The sequence below is a fragment of the Oryzias melastigma genome, linkage group LG2 (genome assembly GCF_002922805.2).
Source record: "Oryzias melastigma strain HK-1 linkage group LG2, ASM292280v2, whole genome shotgun sequence".
In the NCBI taxonomy this organism is placed as follows: Eukaryota; Metazoa; Chordata; class Actinopteri; order Beloniformes; family Adrianichthyidae; genus Oryzias; species Oryzias melastigma.
The window spans coordinates 3,241,963-3,261,729 of NC_050513.1; the positions used below are offsets into that span (position 1 = coordinate 3,241,963).

At 42.4% G+C, this 19,767-nt stretch overlaps 1 protein-coding gene across 2 annotated transcripts in view; it reads right to left on the minus strand.

Annotated features, from left to right (window-relative positions):
* appa (amyloid beta (A4) precursor protein a) overlaps nt 1-19,767 on the minus strand; it is a 32,814-nt gene that overhangs the window by 4,831 nt on the left and 8,216 nt on the right. Inside the window, exons 2-12 of one of the 2 annotated variants that reach the window (XM_024294290.2) lie at nt 9,281-9,448; nt 8,488-8,617; nt 8,090-8,202; nt 6,564-6,754; nt 6,172-6,473; nt 4,994-5,161; nt 2,259-2,392; nt 1,765-1,839; nt 1,537-1,695; nt 945-1,073; nt 754-853 (exon numbers count right to left, since the gene is read on the minus strand). In XM_024294290.2, coding sequence (XP_024150058.1) covers nt 754-853; nt 945-1,073; nt 1,537-1,695; nt 1,765-1,839; nt 2,259-2,392; nt 4,994-5,161; nt 6,172-6,473; nt 6,564-6,754; nt 8,090-8,202; nt 8,488-8,617; nt 9,281-9,448 — 1,669 coding nt within the window. The remainder of the gene's footprint in view (nt 1-753; nt 854-944; nt 1,074-1,536; nt 1,696-1,764; nt 1,840-2,258; nt 2,393-4,993; nt 5,162-6,171; nt 6,474-6,563; nt 6,755-8,089; nt 8,203-8,487; nt 8,618-9,280; nt 9,449-19,767) is intronic. The other variant, XM_024294291.2, reaches the window with a different exon arrangement.

A 19,767-nucleotide genomic window follows, 5' to 3' on the forward strand; every position in this document is an offset into this window, starting at 1 on the left:
GAGGGGATTTATCTTCAGCGCTTTCATTCCACTCTGAACAGAAGAATTAGGCCAAAAGGCTCTGATGTCCTCATCAGGAAAAGAGAAAGACTCAAAACAAGCAGATTTAAGAACAACTTCTACCTCTAAAGTATCTGAACACACAGTAAAGATCAAACTCATCCTGTACTTTAGATAACCGTTACTGATACAAAAAAACGGTTAAAACAACAAAAACGATTTTCTAGTTCATATTCAATTTTTAAAAGTTATTTTTACTTTCATAAATAACTTTTTAAACATCTGTGAATTGATTTTTGAGTGAACAATTCCCCTCCCCCAAAAAACGATGACATCACTGTGGGAGAAACCAACCCAAAAAAATTAAAGATCTCCTAAAAAATGTCTTAAAAATCAAAATCCACAAACAAACCAAAACACACATGTCAGGATATCCAACGGAAGTCTTGACACTATTATGGGATGGTCGCAGGACCTACAGCTTGGCAGACATTTTGTGGCAAAGTGCAAAATTTAGCGATTTTAACGTTTTCCTACAGTATAATGGGAAAAAAAACCTAAAAAACTTTTGTTTGAGAAATTTCCCCAGATTAAATCCACAACCACAAAATATGTTTTGTTCAAATCTCTGCTAGTATTGAATTTGCGACTTACAAAATAAAAACCAACACATTATCTCAGAAAATGTAAAAAAGTAATACATGTTCTGGGCGTGGCTGATGGTTCTCCGATGAAACTTAATCTAGAACTCACCCACTTGGTCCTGGATATCGTCGGCCACGCCGGGCACTTTGTAGAGCAGACCCAGAGACTGGTTCATGCGCTCCTCAATGACTCGCAGATGGGTCAGCACCTGCAGCAGGTAAAATAAATAAAAATGACTTCCGGGTCACCTTCTCTCTCGTGAATTCAGTTCTTATCCGAGACTTGGCGCTGAAGGTTACCTGGGGTCGAATCTGCGCCGCCTTCTTGGGGTCAACCATGCGGACGTGTTCGAAGTGTTTGAGGGTGTGCTGCCGGTCCTTCTGCTCGGCGCGCACGTACTTCTTCAGCAAGCTGAAGACATGTCGAGGCTGAAGGGAAAACAGCAGAACTTCAGGACATAGAGCACATGGGTCAAAGTCGAGGCCCGGGGGCCGGATTCGGCCCTCCAGGTAATTCTAATTTACAGTCATTAATGGCCCAATGTTATCTTGTGCTTATTTCTAACTTGTCCTGCGACCTAAGGTGTGTTTTGGATTTTGGCCTCTTGAGCGATTGAATTCAACACCCCTGTATTAGAGGCTTAGGCGTCTTGCCTGATGGCTATACGGGCTGGGATTTGAACCCCCGACTGCCCTATTACCAGAATCACTGATGTTTACGCCTCAATAACTTTATTTGACGCATTAAACTCCTTAAAGTGCTTAATATGACTTTGGGATGTGGGAAAACTTTTATTTTTGATAAAACTTTATTAACAAATTAAAATCGGATCAAATTCTGGGCAGACTTCCTGTCAGGAATGTCTTGTGTGACGCCGTGTGGGTTCGTTACCCTGGGAGGATCCTCCTGCAGCGCAGTCAGGTAGCTCTCCAGCGCCAGGCGGCGGCGGTCGTTCAGCAGCGCCTCCACCCGCGCCATGTGCGTCTCCACCAGCTGCTGGCGCTCGCCGGCTGCCTCCTGCTCCAGGGCCTCCACCTTCTCCTGGAAACGCTGCAGCGACACACGCGCTTCAGGTAGCCGCTCTCTGAGGGACGACCGCCAGCTCCATCGTCTTCTTACCTGAATCACCGCCTTCTTGTCGGCGCGTGGAAGGTTCTTGGCTTCCCTCTCTGCCTCCTCCCATTCCCTCATCACCTGCAGACCAACACGGTTTTATTTTTCTGCCACACAAACGAAGTCACATTCCCATTTTTAGGCCTGAAACCCCCACGATGGCGTCAGATGCTGCAGCACAGAAACTGACGCCGTTTCTCTTCCCTTTTTCGGTCCGGCTCATCCTCCCACATGTCCCCGCGGTGAATCACCGAGTGGGTTTTTTTTAAGTTTCACTTCAGCCTCGACTCAAACTCACTAAGGCGGGATGAGCAAACATGGAGCAGAGGCGCTCTCTGTGACTCTACAGGCGACCATCTGGATCCCCCTCTGAGACGCTTGATTAACAAACACAATTACAGCCTAGAGGCTTCCATCGCGGGGATTAACAGTCCAACCTACTAAAAACCTTTCCAGTTTCATTTCTTCCCTAAAGAAAATCCTCTTTCCCGCTGCAGTACCTGGGACATCCTCTCGCGGTGCTTGGCCTCCAGGCTCTCCTTGGCTTTCTGGAAGTGGGCGTGCTCGTTCTCGTCGGCGGGCGTCTCCAGGTAGTGGTCCACGGCGTCGGGGGAGCTGGGCTTGGCGGTGGGAACTGTGTGGAGGGAGGAGAAGGCGAGGAAGTGTTTAAACCAGCAGACAAAAACCAAACGTTTGGGTTAATGCTGTTAGAAAGCCTCAAAAAGAGGAAAAAGGGAAAGAAAACACATCACTCGATCAAACCACCAGCACCAGTTTGTTCCTAAACCCTCAGAGCCACCAGCAAGGCACTAAATTGGATCGGTTATTGCGTGAAAGTTGGATTAAATCAGTGGAAAGTTAATCATCCGTCACAAACGCGCAATCAAACGAGGTCTCCTGCGCGCGAGCGGCCATGAAGGTCGCACATCCTGTGAGATTGGTTCCGTCTGCTGGGGGCTACAACCGCACCAAACACAGGAAAAAAAGCACTGAGATGCGCTCGGTTCTGACCCGAGCTCGGAGCGCCACCCACCTGTGTTCTGTGAACGCTCTAGAGGTGGAGCTGAAGGGGGAATGTGAGGCTGTAATCCCAAACCTACGGAGATTGGAGACGGAGTGGCGCTTCAACTGAAGACTCCTCACCATTTTTGAAATATTTTAACATTAAAATAACTTGTTATTTATTTCTCAATAAATATATATTTATTTTGTCCTTAAAAAGCATTTTAAAATAACCAAAAGGTTTAATTTATCAGCAAAGCAGGTTTTTTTTTTTTTTTTTTTTNNNTATGTGTATTAAAGCCAAAATAAATGTATTATTTTATTTATTCAAAAATAAATGTATTTTACTTTATTAGTATTTACATATTTCCAATATATATTTAAAAAAATACAAAAAGAGGACTTTATCTGCTGTTTTTAAATGATTTAAAACGGAAAAGAAACTAGCAAAGTTGCATTACCTGCGAAGAGATAGTGTGAGTGCTTTTTGCTTAATGGTGTTGCTGAAATTGTTTAAAATGCAGCAGAAATTTTCTTTAATTGCTGAGGGGATTTACTGAAAATTCAAGAGCTATTGGAAGAATGCTAAAGACTTAAAATTTAATGAAAACACATGAAGTTGGCCTAAATTTCTGGAAAAATGTAGTACACTTGCTTAAAAATCCTCAAGTATGCAAATTTAGCAAAACCATGTGGTGTGTTGCTTAAAATGAGCTAAATTAGCCACATTAACCAAAAAAACCTTTAAACAAAGCTTAAAGCTTAACCTAAATAACCTTTATAGGTGCCTAATTAGCCAAAGAAAAGAAGCTAGCACATTGCTAAAATATTAGCAAAGCTCAAACATAGCCTAAAACAACTTCAGTAGATGCCACATCAGCCAAAAAAGCTAGCATGTTGCTAAAATACTACCTAAACAAACAAAATGGCCCTAAAATCCTCAGTAGATAAATTAATCAAAAACATTAGTCTGTTGCTAAATATTAGCAAAGCTCAAAATTAGCCTCAAAAAAACTATTAGATAACACATTAGTCAAAAACATTAGCATGTGGCTAAAATATAAGCTAAACTTGAAATTAGCTTAAAAAAACTCAGTAGATGGCGAATTAATCAAAACTATTAACTAATATAATTTAAAGGTTTAAAGACAGTTTTAGACTATTAGAAGCACCACCAGCTCTCCCCTTTAAATAATACTACCAACTATTGATGTTAGTGGATTTATAATACTCAGAAAATTGTAAAAATAAAAAAAATGAATATTTTAACTCTCATCCTTTCTTGTGTGTTTTCTTTCTTTTATCTCTGACAGAGGTGGTGAAGAATGTTAATAAAATAATATTCTGTATGCTAAGATTTTGAGTCTTTTTTCCAAATGTGACCCAAAAAGATGTAACAAAAATATGATGCTTAACGACGAAAACATTTTCTTTTTAAACAAACTAATACTGTGTCCTGAAGCGGTTTTTCCCAAACGCAGGGATTAAAATCTGTGGCGGAGGCACGACTGGAGTGCTGCAGGGATGCTGCTCCACGTCGTGACTCAGAAGCTGAAGGTGTGGAATCTGACGCAGCCCACTTTGTGTTTGCACACACCTGGATCCTCTGCAGGGAGGGGGATTCTTTTATATGCAAAACCTCTGCCTGGCAGGCTAATAAACCGGAAAATCCCATTTTCCATTCTTTTCCCAACTTCTTTTGTGAAAGCTCATTTCCTCGGAGAGGAGGATGGAACGTGAGTGGCCTTGTAGCACGCCAACGATACGACAGATAATGTGCGGCAAAGCGTGGATTATTCCAGAGAAATCATTTCTGTGGGGAGGATTTCACAGCTCGCGTTGCTGCTAAACTAATATGTACGGTAGAGGAGAGTCACTGTAATCACAGGAATTATGCTGGTTATCCTACAGGCTCTTTAGGCCCCGTAACCATGGCAATAACAAGTGTCGTTCAGCATCTTCATTCTGCTGTTTCTAAGCAGTTTTCCTCGGAGGAAACAAATCGTATCAATAATTCCCTATCAAAATAAAAGCCTTCAAAGGGAGGAAATCAAAAATGTAAACAATTGAGTCTGCACTAGAGGAAGCATGTTTGAGTGATAATTACAGAGGCAGAGAGGCGTGATAGCATGTTAGAGAGGAATGCAGCTGCAGGGAAAGCAGAGAACAGCTGTTAATTCTGAGCGGACAGACTGGAAGTGGAGCGGCCGGCGCCACCGCCAGCAGGACTTACGGACGCTACTGCAGACAGACATGCAGTACTCCTCTGACTCAAAGTTATTCCTGTTGCCTCCACAGCCGCCGTAGATAAAGGGAACGCAGCGGCCCTCCGCGCGGTCAAAGAACCAGCGGGTCAGCAGGGCCCGGCACGGGCCGGTCTCTGCGTTGGCCCAGCACACATCTTGGAAGACACACATTCAGAAAACATCCCATAATTACGCCACGTAGCCGTCCTGGACTGCAATTCTCCTTCTTCCCTACATTGAAAATTTCACCTTCATATATACTCAAAAACACACCAGTAACCTGTTGAAAAGGAACTTTTGACATACTGAATGCTCCGCCCACCAGAAAAAATGATGACATCACAGCGGGATAAACCGGCAAAAAAACGAACGGGGGCAAAATCTTTTATGGGGTTAAAAAAATGTCAAAATTTGGTGATATTTAAAGGAAGTCTTGAAATTAATATGAGAAAGTCACATGACCTTAGCGGCCATATTGTGGCAAAGTGTGACATTTTTACGTTTTCCCAAACAAAACGTAAAATCTTAATCTTCACACATTTTTACCACAACAGACGTTTCGTTTAACTTTGACTTCGGGAAGAGGAACCTTGAATTAAAAACAATGGCGGGCACACTAATGTAGCGCTGCCTTGTTGTCATTGTGACTATTTCATATATGAATCCCTGGCTTGAGCCGATCAAAATGATACAACATGTAATCTTACTGAAACATATAAGGAATGTGGGCGTGGTTAGCAAAACACCTCAGTTGCTAAGGAAATTTACTTTTGCCGATTTTTCTAAAAATGACATCAACCTGTCCGTCGTCATTAGGCCACCAAAAAATAAAATGGTCGCTATGGAGATAGAACCAAAGAAAAGCCGCCATTTCGAAAAAAGTGTTTTGTTGAATGACCAATGCTGCTTGCAGCATTTTTGCCTTTGACTCTTCTTTGGCTGAGGGTTGTGAGTGATCTCTGTTTCTCTAAAATGCATCAAAGGCCGTGAGGCTGAGAGACGAGTGCGAGCAGGTCTGGGGATTATGAATGCTTGGAAGGGCAGTTAAGCCCAATTAAAGACTGAAGTGAGGAGACTTCTGATTCTAATGGATGGTAGATAATTGAACCTGTGACGTGACAGAGGAGCTGCATGTGTTTTTGGGAGAACTGAATGGTATCCTCACCTCTGACGACCTCCTCCACAGACTCGGTGGTGGTGGTGGTGGTCGTGGTCATGGCGACGCTGGCGGTGGGTTCGCCGGCCTCATCGTCAAGCGCGTCAAAGTCGTCGGTTTGGTCGTCCTCATCGTCGTCATCCTCCTCCACCACCTCTTCGTCCTCCTCTCCATCCCCGTCCTGGTCGTTGTCCAGGCCGTCCTCCTCCTCCTCGTCATCCTCCTCGGGCGTCTCTTCGTCATCGTCCTCCTCTGCCACAGATGGTTTGGGCTCCTCCTGCTGCTCCGTTGGCTCCGGCTCCCACAACCTGCTGTGAGACGGGAAGAGAGGACGGAGGGCAGGAGTGAAAACCTTGAGGCCGGTTTTGCTGTCGGCGCTCAGCGGCGTCCATCGGGCTGACCTGTTGTCGGCATAGTCCGTATCCACGCCGCCCCACCACACGTCGGAGTCGTCAGTGTCCCGTTCGGCGCTGTCTGCGTTGCGCTCTACCTCGGTGGGGCAGCAGACGAACTCCACTCCCTTGAAGCGGTCGATGCCGCACGGCAACAGCATCCCATAATCGTGGAGGGTCATAGTTCTGTCTCCACAAGACTGCAGGGACAAACAGACCAGGAGATGCAGTAAATGCAGTGTGAGAGATGCTTTGCTTTGTTCTTTCTAACAGACAGCACTGCAGCGCTGCGGCTACATTTTCACCATTCATCGTCACAAAGGCTGCCTTTTTTTCAGGGTATCATAGAAATCAGTTTTCCATACAGTAACTGAACTAGAATTGTTTTCTTCAATCGTCAGTTTGAAAAAAAATATATTTTTTTGTGTTTTTAACATCTTTTTGTAGTATTTTTCTCATAGTAGAGGTCCCATATCAAAGAATTAATAATTAAAACTGACTATTGTCAGAGAATTGGGATTCTGACTTGAAAGCGCGCAACTAGTTTGATCCGAGGTTGCTTGTTGTTATTTTTAGGGGTGCTAATGCAACCCCTAGGCTAGAGGCTCGCACGTGTACCAACGTTTGGTTAAGGCTAGAGGCTCGCGCGTGCCCCAACGGTCGCTTAAGGCTAGAGGCTCGCACATGCCCCAAACGGTCGCTTAAGGGTAGAGGCTCGTACGTGCCCCAACGGTCGCTCAAGGCTAGAGGCTCGCTCGCGCGTGCCCCAAACGGTCGCTTAAGGCTAGAGGCTCGCTCACTCGCAGGTGCCCCAACATGCGCTTTAGGCTACAAGCTTGCTCGCGCGCAGCAACCTTTGCTTCAGGCTACAAGTTTGTGCTTGTGCTAACCTTTGCTTCAGGCTACAGCCTCGGGCATGTGGCAACATTCGCTCCAGGCTATAGGCTCACACATGTGCCAGCGTTTGCTTCCCACCCACAAACCAGAATTGTATTTCAATTGAACTCCTGTTGCGGTGCCTAAAACGTCTTAAAAAAATAAAAGTATTTCTGATGTTAGCTAAAAAAGCCATAATCATAACCAATTATGATTATATATAACTAGGAGCAATTTTAAAACAGAAAAAAATATGGTTGAGTAAGACTTTACGTAAAGACAACATTTCAACATTTTAACTGAAGCTCCACCCACCCCATTCTAATATGAGCTTACCTGCAATTGCTGCAAAAAGGAAAATGACAGGCTAGAATTGTACAGCTAAACTGACTCAAACAGCAGCGACTGACAGAGAGGCGGAAGTAATTCAGACACAGCTCCTGCAGTAGAGAATATTTAAATGAAAAAAAAAAAAAAAAAACTTGATCTATCATTGGTAGATGCATCTTCCATGATGTAGCAGTGAGACTCGTACTCTGAAAGTAGCTCCGCCCTCAAGTTTATGAACTCATGTTTGGACAACCGTGCAAACATGTGCACACATCCTTCAAAGTAAAGACAGCAACGGCGTTTTTTTTTGCGGTGGCGGGTCATCTCACCTCCTTGGCAACAGTGTGCCAGTGCAGGTGGCTCTCACACTGGTCCATGCGCTCCTGGTGCAGGAACTTACACTTGTCAGGGACCAGCAGAGCGTCGCTCACAAACTCTCCCACTGCGGCAGAAACAAAAAACACATCAGCACCGACGCCCTGAAGGTATTTCTAGAGTCTTCATTTTGCTCCATTTAGGACAACTTTTTCCTCACAGCTGAACTGCATCCCCACATTCTGCTGACTCATGCTAAAGCACACGTTTGAATAAATCACACAGCTTAATTTTTACAGCCTCCTCTTCCTCTCCAGGCTCCACTTTTTGTTTTAAATAATAATTAAATGCATCAAATAGGATCTGAAAAAGGTGATAATTTATGAATCGAGTCCTGCAGCTGGAAGCTCACCCAGGCAGCGGTAGGGAACCACGATGTGCATGTGGCCGCGGCACTGCTTGCGCCCCTTCTTGCACCAGCTCTGGATGCTGACCGGCTGGTTGGCCTCCACCACGTTGGTGATCTGGAGCTCCGGATACACCTGGACCACAAGACGTTGGTCACAAAAGTGCCTGGAAATCTCTTTTCTTCTTCTTTTATTTTTTTAAAACTAAAACAAGTGAATCTCTCATTTGCATCCAACAAACTTTGTGTCTATTCTTCAGTTTCAGTCACAAAAATGAGGTCAAATGGTTGCAACATCTCGTATTTTTTAATTCATTTCAAAAGGAGTGATTCATTGCTGAGAAGAAGTCTTTAATCCTTTTAAATAGGACTTCTATTTAAAACAAAAAAAGGCTGTTTCATTTCTCCCAGACAAGCTGGATATCTGCTCATCCCAAATTACCCGTTTCACTACGATACAGAAGATTTCTTCTGTTCTCACTGGAATCTACTATTCTCAAAGTGGGTGGTATGTTTCATTGCCTTATCACAATGACTGTCTTTTTCTACTTTTTTGCTTTGGTTTGATACATTACAACCTACTTGAAGCCACAAGGAATTATGAAATGACAAAACTAAAGCATTAAAATGACAGCAATTAAACATTTTTATAGTGTTGAAAACAGAAGACAATAAAGGACTGTTTTGTAGTCAGCCACCTTACGCTTCATGAAACACCTTTCAACCAATCAAAATAACACGATGCTGCACATTACCCTCCACTGAAGGAGCAACCAGCGTCCCTCCCCACCCGCCTCACCTCCTGGCAGTACTGCAGGATCCCCTCCTTGGTGCCGATGCAGCTCTTGGTGCCGGAGGGGTCGGACTCCCACTTGCCCGTCTGCACGTTGATGTGCATGTTGAGCTTCCCGCAGAACATGGCAACCTGCGGCTCGGCCAGCAGCCCCATCGACACGTCCGTGGGCACCTGTGAGAGCGAGCGGAGACGTTAGCTGAGAAGACTGTATATGACATGTGTCAAAGTCAAGGCCCGGGGGCCGGATCTGGCCCTCTGAGTAATTCTATCCAGAACATTATATTTTATTATTATTAATGACCCGATGTTATCTTGCGCTCGTTTTCAACTTGCATAATTTGACAAAATATATTTTTATGGAGAGCAAAATATTGAAAGTTATTTAAAGATTAAGTTGATTTATTGTGGAATAAGAATCCAGCCTTTTAATTATTCATGATTATGTTAAAAAGTTACAGTTTTAAAGTTTTAAAAATTTGTATTTTTCAAACTTTTTGAAATATTCTGGCATTTACCGAGTTGTTTTAAGGTTATTTTGGAGTTTAGCTAATATTTCAGTTACATGCTAGCTGTTTTGGGTAACCCAAGTTTTTTTTTTTTAAGGTTTTTACGCAAATTTGGCATTTAGCTAATATTTTAGCTGGCGATCAGCTTCAGCGTTTTCAGCTATCACCTTTAGCATTTATTAGCTATCAATTTCAGCATCTTCAGCAGCAAAATTCAGCTTACAGCATTCACACTAGCATTAAAAGTTAAAAGTTTTAAAAATGTAGTTTTAGAGTGTTAAATATATGTTGTCCTGTTCGGCCCGCGACCTAAGGTGTGTTTTCGATTTTGGATTTTGGCCCTTGTGTGATTGAGTTTGACACCCCTGCTCTAGATGGAGATTAAAAATCTCACTAAAGACCAACACAAAACTCAAAGCACATGAAACGGGTTATGCTTGTGTATTTAAGCCCCGCCTCCATGGCTCTTCAGTGTTTATATAACCCTCTTTTAAGGTTGTTTCACTCCAAAGGGAACAAAGTGAGCGGTCGCCGGAGGCCGGAGGAGCATCCACCTCCAGCAGGAGATCTCCGCTCCACCTCGGTACAGAAGGAAAAAAAAAGGAGGTGCCAACAAACTACTGAATGTCCGCATTGTGCCGGCAAATGAGCTGGAACAAAAAAAAAAAAAAGGGAGGAGAAGAAGGGAGGGAGGAGCGGGGGCCGCTTGCCTTTGTGTGCCGCCTAATCTCGTTAATGGTTCTGAAGGCCCTGGCAGCCAAACAAATGTTGTTTTTGCTGGATGGATGGCACACCCCCAACCCTCCAGACCTGCGTGGATCCGAGGGGCATCGTGCCCCCGTCCAATATGGGAGGGGGGGTAAATTTGGTTCAATTTGATGAAACTCTGAGAATGTCTGGTGTTACGGGGCGAAGAGACTCTATCAGCTGACATTAAATTCCACTTCTATAAAAAGTGTTTAAACCGTCGGCAGGAGGAGGAGAAGACGACGGCGGCGGCGGTCTCTGGAGCTTTTCTATTTTCACCAGACTGCACCCGGGGAAAAAAGAAAAGAGGGAGCCAGCATGAGCTGACTCCAATAAAAGCGAGTCAGACAGCAGAACAGGATTTACTGCTGCTGTCTACTTAGTCCACACTGACTTAAGGCTGCTAGAAAAGCTCAAATAATAAAGAAAACTGAGTTTCTATGTCCCGTATTTACATAGAATCTAACAAATAACCCGTTTTGTTGTAAAAGCACAGCGGCTAAATCTGGTCAACAACAGCACCTGCATACCATTGGATCAGCTTTCCCGTCTGTGAGCCAGATCTGCACCTTTGAAGGGTTCAACCTGGTGCAAACTGTAATAAATCCTTCAGTCACACACGCGCACAGCGGGGCGTAAAATCCCCTCCTGGTCAGAGCCCTCCGCGGCCCGCAGGAACCGTCACGCTGGTGGACATCACTCCTGACGCCTGACCATCTGTACCACCCGGCCGGATTAGTTTAAAGGCCCACTCCGATGGAAATGCTGTTCTTAACTCGTTCTTGTGGCATTTTTCTGGCGGTTTTTCTGACATTTCTAAAGAAAATTTAGCTTAAAATTGCATTCCTATGTACTTCTTTATTTAAATTGTTGTGAATCAGGAGCAGACAGAAAAATGCAACGTCAAAAATATCGTATTCGTCTCGTAGAAAATATTTCGCTCCATTCTTATGCATCCATTTGATACACATTCTCACTCCCAACTCTTCCGTATGGTTCGGGCCCCTTCTGCGCCACTTTCTGAATGTCCCCAACTCATCGTTTTTTTGACGTGCCGACTGTTACCATGAAATCAAGGGACCTCAACCCACCGGACCCGGTACTAGACGTGGTACTTGATATGGAACCATTACCAGGTTAGGGTACTAGTACTGGTGCAGGTCCTGAGGGTTGGGGACCCTTGATTAGCATCTGTAGCCCGGTATCTAGCGGCCCTTGGACCGGTAACGATTTGCGGACTGGAGGTTGGCAACCCCTGATTATCTTCTGCGGCCCGGTAACAAGCGGCCACAGACAGGGAAAAATGTATACTCTAATTTCAGCATATACTGACGTATGGTTCGGGCCCCTTCCACGCCACTTTTTGAGTGTCCCTAACTCGTCGTTTTTGACATGCTAGCTGTTCCCATTAAGTCACAGGTACCAAACCCACGATATGTGGTACTAGACACAGTACTGGACACCAAACGGGTACTGGGTTAGGTTACTAGTACTGGTCCAGGTCCAGAGGGTTGGGTTGGAGTCCCCTGATTAGCCCTTGGAACGGTAACAGTTGCGGCTTGGCGGTTGGGAACCCCTGATTAGCTTTTGTGGCCCAGTACCAAACAGCCAAAGGGAGGAAAAAATTAATACGCTAATCAGGAGTTCCCAACCCTCAGGATGTGGACTGGTACCCTAACCCTAGCATGGTGCCCTAACCTGGAACCGTGTCCCATGGGTCAAGGAACATGATTTTATGGGAACAGTCAGCGTGTCAAAAATGAGGAGTTGGGGACGCCCAAGATGTCAAGAAGTGGCGCCGAGGGGGCCTAAACTATACTACGACTACACGCAACGAGGTGGGAGTGAGAATGTGTTGCCATTTGCAGACAAATAGATCCATAAACATCTTTGTTTTCCTCATCCGAGTTGGTATCTGGTTCCAAACTGTATGGTAAGGTCCAATTGATTCTGGCAAGCGTTTCCACTCAGTTGCGCCTGACTTCCACAAAGCGGTTACAGTTACATACGTGGTGTAGACTGCTAGCATAGATCGCTAGCTCAACCAGTATCACACCGTTGCCAAGGATAGCAACGAACATTTGCAGTTCTAACACAGACCAGGCTTTGCTGTTGTTTGCAGTCATTTTCAATATAAACTTGTGACCAAAAGAGAACACCGGAAATCGTAATGTTGGAAACATTAGCTTAAATGATATATATATCATATTGGTTATAATCTAATGGTGTCATCACTTTCTGCCAATTAAACAGTGGCCACAGCGGCTCCGCCCCAACTGTCCCATTCTATTTTTCTATGGACCTACAACCAATGGGGGGCCCCCCAAGAGGTACGGGTCAGTACTGTTAAATGTGTCAATTTTACAATAAAAATGCACAAAATGCCGCACCGCACTAGACCACTCAGTGGAATGAAGCTAAAGTTACAGAAGACGACACAGGTTTTTTGTTTTTAGCTACAAAATGGCTTAATTATGATTAAAAGCCCACTGGGAACGATTTTTAAAATTGATCATCCATAACATCGACAGGGATGTTGATCCACCTCAGATTCTTGCTTCACTGTAACAAAAAACAAAATCAAAATAACTCAGGGAAATGAGTGCCAACCAACATTTAAATTCTTCATTTCCCCCTTTTGATTAACAAATCCTTCTCCAACCGCTCGTCGCCTTCTCCCATCCTTCCTGTGCGGTTCAGTCCGCTGTCGGGAGGATAAATGGTCACACCCTTTCTGCAAAGCTTATAAATCACGGCGGAAGAAAAGACTGACGGACGGCACAAAGAGAGAGCGGTAACCTCGACGGTAAGAGATGAGCGGAGACAGGAGGACGGATCGACAAATCTGTGCCTTCAAGGATACTTCAGACATCTGGTAGGAAGGGGGACAGGAGAAACGACGACAAAAAACAAATTCTTTGGAGGCAAACAACCGCTCAGTTCGAGAATAATTACAGTAAATCTAGCGGGAACATTTTGTACCATGTTTTATTGGTGCAAGAAAACCTACTGTCTTCAGTAAAGTCACAAGTCTCCTAAACTTATTTCCTGTTTAGAATCACGGCCTGTAATCTAGGAATGAGGATTAGGACATTAGGAGAAACCCCTCCACATCGGTTTGGACCCCATTGACACTCATAAGAATATGAGCTGGAGTCTTTGAAAGGAAGGTTTTGCATTTGGTCACAAGAACTTGAGAATTTAGCAAATTCTGATGCTTTAATAAAACTCGTTAGTCCATGACAATAAAAAAAGTAAAAAATTTGAAGATGGTTTGAGCAGCAAACTGTGTTTGGATCAAGAAAATAAGAAGACTGTCAGCTGCACACAACCACACAACTGATTTTAATGCAACATCGTTTACATTCAAAAAAGAGAGAGGAAAAAAAACACACAACTGGGTGGACATTTGAAGAGCAATTCAGCCATTTTTGGCCTGAGGGAGGCACGTAAAAGTCACAAACACACAATGTAGTTACGTAACGCAACGACATAAAAGTTTAAAGCAGTCCAGCGATTACAGTCAGATTATTTGCAAAGCAATTTGCTGAGTGCTTTCCCAACTATTGTAGGTTTATGGAAAGCTCCGGGTGGTGCTTTAATGGTGTGGGAAGAAAAAAAATGCTGTCAAAGAGGAGACTGCAGTTTGAAAACTTATAATCCCGACTCAAAAACTTCAGCGGATCTTACACAACGAGCTTAACAGTCTGACCTTAGCGGACCATACGACCTTAAAAATGATTCTTTCAGATTAATTCAACAAACCATGTATGTATTTTTAAGATAATTGGAGTAGTTTGGAATATCTAATCAATAAAACAATTTTAGTCATCAAATTATTTTTGAAACAATTCTTCTTTTCGGTTTTAAACAGATTTTCTCCAACTTTTTGAGAAGCTTTTTGTCAAGAAAAAAAAACTATTTCTTCCCAAATAAAATGATTTTACAGACAAATCTTTTCTTCTAAATTAACATTTTTTGGCTTAAGACAAACTACTCTACGAGCCTAACGCTTAAATATCTGTTTGCATTCACACTAAAGTGAACCGCACCAGAGTTCACTTGCAAGCGAACAGGGTTCAACGTTTTAAGGACTTCTCTTGCCACCAGAAGGCAAAGCTGGATGGGTAAAGGTCAAAGAAGAGGAGATTTTCTTTGGAAGTGATGATGAACGGGATCAGGAATGAGTTAATTAAAGAGACAGAAGAAAAAATACAGCTCAGACTTAAGGTAGAAGGAGAAGATAAAAGGATGGTGTGGCAGAAGAAAATCAAAATAAAAAGTAAAGATATTCACTGATGATCCACTGCTGTGATTCCAAGAAGGAAAAGGAAGGTATGAAAAAGGGAAGAAAAAAGGGAAAGTAACTAAAAGAAAAAAGAAAAAGAAAAATTGAAAAAGTTAAAAGGAACATCTAAAACATTGTGAAAATGAAAAAGAGAAGTTTGAGAAAGAAAAACAAAAATGAGAAGAAACAAGGCAAAACAAATAGAAAACAGAAAAATAACATTTAGTAATGTTATTGAATAAAACTAACTTTTCGGGTAAATGTTACCTGTTCGTAAAACATGAATTAACTGCACAAAACTACAGCCTTGCACATAAACAATGTGCCACAAAAAGAAAAGAGAATACTAAATGTAAACAAACAGATTTTTACAGTCGTCTTCTCATCGATTCGAAGACTTAAAACAGTTGGCTTCAAGAACACACACACACACCATCTTTGAAGAGCCACTAATGGATCCTGGTCTTGCAGCTATTAATTGCAGCCTTATCTGGGAGGCCCAGACCTGCCATGGGGGAGGTGGATGAAGGTGGTGGGTGGGATGAAGGAGGTGCTCTAATCCCAGAAGGAGATCCCCGAGAGAGAAGCATGCTTTCTCTGTCACACACAGGTTTACCCATCATCCTTTAGCTCTCCAAAAAGGAGCAGGATGCCCATTTTAAATAGATATTAAACTGTTAACAGCTGTTTTACAGAACACCATGTTGTGGTTGCAAAAGATACACCACTTTCTTTGAAATCTTTTGCAGATTATTTCTTAATTGTTTTACAAGTTGTTAACTGGAAGACATATGACTACAACAAGGAAACGATAAACACAAAAACATGACAAGTCTTGGAGAAACTTGAACAAAGCTTCATTGTGTACGTCAGTGAATAAATATCTACACCACCACTTTTGCAATGAGGGCTATTGTTAAGTGAAAAGCCTCGGATCATCTCTGACCTGATTTAGTGTGTTTGCACAAAGCTCGGCCGGCACGGTTGATCGTCTGTACCCAATACTGGAGAGGAGATCACGGTGAAGCTCTTAAGCATGGGGTGGAACATTCATGGTTTGGGGCTGCTTTTCTCCCAAAGGGAAAAGGATGAGTGAAACCACGAGAAGATGAAGCATGGCTGGATCTTCAAACAGGACAATGACCTCAAACACGTCAACATTGAAACAAAGGGCGTAAAGAGTATCTTAAGATTCTGGAGAGTTGTAACCAGACTGCGGACTTTAAGCCAATAGAGAGTATGTGGGAGTAGTTGAAAGGCCTAAACATCACAACTCTTGAGAAGATCTGCATGGAAGAATGGACCAAATGTGTGTGTACGTGTGCAATTAAAGTGATCTTGAGTAGGGCTGCCACGATTATTCGACTAATCGACAATTAAAATAGTCGACAACTAATTTAATAGTCAATTAGTTGTTACATTTTATTATATGGAGTCAGAGTGTAGTAAAGTTGAACAAAGTTGTGAGCGTTCAGCACCAAAAAATGCACTTTTTTTCACAATTTGAGTCGGTGAGACCAAAACTTTATCATTTGTGAAAAATAGTTCCTTGTTTTAGATGCTGACCTCATTAGAGAGATAAGGAATATACTTTACATCAAACTCATTTTGACAGGTGACCTTTGACCCTATACACAATTTATTTATAAAATTGATATTAAATTGTTACTTCTTCTTGAGGGGCGGGGCACCTGTCAAAATGAGTTTGATGGAAAGTATATTCCTCATCTCTCTCATTTGTCCTAATCTTGTTTTAATGCCAGAAACGATTGAAGGACAGAGGCTGTACAATTCATTCAAAATTTACCAAACTATTATCTTTATTTTTAGTCAGTTTAAAGCTTAATGATGGTTAAGATCTGTGCTTTACATCCACTTTGAACTTGACCTGATTAGTCGACTAATCGGGAAAAATAATCGGTGATTAGTCGACTATTAAATACCCGTTTGTGGGAGCACTAATCTTGAGTGTCATAAATAAGGACAAACTAACGCGGGGCTTTAAGAAGCCAAAGCAGGAGCCTTAAGAAATGCCAACTGAATTCCTTTCACTAAAGAGTTTCTTCAATTACTGATTCCAGGTCAGCCTGGGATATATATTGATCATTTTACTTATTTATGCCCGAAAAGGTCAAACTAACAAATAAATCGCATTACTCATTTGTTCATACTTTCATTCTGGTCCATTTTGCTAAGTTCAACCTTTTACGGGTTTTTTAATTAACTTTAAAAGGAAATGTCCAATTTGTTTAAGGAAGCATTTTGTGATTAAGCTTGGAAGAAAAAAAAAAGTCTCAGAAAACCAATAAACTCTGATTAGAAGTGTGCTCTGATTCTGCCCACTTAATTTGTCTAGACGTGATGGAGGGACTCCTGGTTTCTATGGTTATAATCACCATGGATACAGAACTCCCTCCACCACCACCACCCCAGGGGGCCTGCCTGTTATAACCTCTGGTAGTCGTCGCGGTGGCAACCTGAGGCAACACCATTATTAGGGTCACCTGGGAGCAGAAATGTCATCATGTGGCTTTTGCTTTGGAGTAGATGTAGGTTAAGTTTGTGTGGATGTGAGTTACCTGGTCGCCACTAGGTGTGCATGTGTTTTGGTCATATTGGTAGTTTAAATATACCTCTTTCAGAGATAGATTTTGTTACATGTATCAATTTTTTGAACAGACATTTACAAGTGTCTGATCTATGGTAGTGTTTTTTAGGACTGAGTAATTTTTTTTCTGGGAAACCTTCTAGTCCGGTAATACCATTTGTTTTCTTTTAGACTAGCTGCATGCAGGTCTGGCGCATGGGAAACCAGCGTTGGCTTCCCAGGGGGCTCGATGAGCGTGTGGGTCCCTTGGCAAGAGCCTCAACGCTATTGCATGTATCCACAGTGGGCCCCCCGAGTTTGGGTTTCCCCATGCCAGATAAACTACAGGGTTGTGTCAGGAAGGGCATCTGTCATAAAAGTCTCTACCAAACCAAGTGTGCAAAATTGGTAAAAACTGAATGGGCGTGGTGAACCCTGAAAGGTTATGCCGAAAGATTACCAACAAGTTTTTTTTTTTTTTTTTTTTTACACCAATACAGAGTCTGATAGTAAAACTAAAACCAATAAATTTCCCATTAAATTAAAGGGCAGTCATTTTCCAATTGAAAGGTTGCAGGTTCGGTTGACTTTCTGGCTGTCCAAGTGTTGGAGTGAGTTGGGCGAGACACAGAGGCTATGTCTAAATTACCAACATAATCTCCAAATGCTAAAAAACTATACAACGCAGGACTATCCGGATTTTAAAAGCTATTCTGACACCATGCTCACTACTTTTTTTTTTTTAAACAGCAATTTTAGGAAGTGAAAATCTAATCATTATGAGCATTTAACGTCTATTAATTACTCTACGGTGTTCTGATGAAAGTGCTGATGGTTTGATAAAAAGTTTACTTTTTTTCCACCAAAATAGTTCAAATGTAATGGATTGTGGTCTACATTTGCCAATATAGTGACCATTAATGTACACTGGTTTTCGCAAAGACTTCTGGGAATTTTCTAGGACACTACAAAATAGCAAACGCACTACATAGTGAGTAGTGAAGGAATTCAGACGCAGACTTTGCCCGAATTCCCCCCTAACCCCTAACTACTAAAAACTATACAGTGCAAGACTATATAGTGCCCTGGATTTTAAGGGTATTCCAGACACAATGCTCTCTGCTTTTCTTTTGTTTTTCTAAACACCGGATGTGAGGTCACCGATTTCATGAAGGGCAAAAACGAATAAATATGAACATTTCACGACGTTTATTTATGACTCCACTGTGTTCTGATGGTGGAAATGTGGATGGTTTTTTCAAATATTACATTTAAACACGTTTTATGTTTGAAATTGTTCGACCGCAATGCATTGTGGTCTATATCGGCTAATCTAGTGACCATCGATGTATGCTAGTTTTTTGCAAAGACTTTTGGAAAATTTCCAGTGCACTTGATTTTGCAATTAGTAGATTCGGACAGGACTAGAAAATGGCGAATGCACTACATTGTGCACTAGATAGTAATTAGGGGGGGGAATTCGGACACAACCATAGTCTGAGTCCCATGTTTGTGGTCTAGTTAGCACCTTGCATGGCAACCACTGACAATTAAGTGACTCCTCCCCCCACCGTTCCAAACAGGAAGTATTCCTAGTTCCAAGGAGCCAAAATCTCACAGACTTCTATAGAAAAATAAACAGCTGCTACTCAGTTATTTTATTGGTCAGAGTAACCATTCTTGCGCCGATACTTCTTTTTTTTTAATATCTTCTTGCTAAACCAGATTGTTTTCATATTTTTCTGTAGTATAATTTATTCAAGTTATAAACTGATCAATTAAATTTCTCAATGAAAGTAGGTGGAGCCTAGACCAATTGGTGCTTACTGATGATGTCTGGCTCCAAAATGGCAGCGTCTGTATCACAAAAAAAAAAGAGGGCTGAATGGACTTCATTTCGTTAAGATTTGGAAGTAAACATTTTTGCTATGGATGGCGTCCTCATATACAGTCAATGATGGAAGCTCTGTCACCATCAGTGTGTGAATGTGTGCAAGTTAGACAAGTGCTGGGACAAACATCTATCGGGAAGATTCACTTTCCTAACAAAAGACAAAGAGCTCTCAATGAAAGGTATAATATTATTTCTTTGAGATGATAGGAACCTGGTTATTACTATTCATGTAAACTCATTACTGTAACCAAGTGACCCTGAGAAAACAGGGTACTTATGCGCCTGTAAATGAAGCCATTGTCTTGGGAGCTGAAGCAAATGCCATTCCACTAAACCCTAATCTGCTTTCCCTGTTGCACTTCTCAGTTTCCCCAATTACAAACAGAAAAAGCATCTTTAGCTCATTACAGCAATGATGGAAAGAGGTCACCAAATAAATCATGTAGTAACAACTCAGTAGGAGTCTGC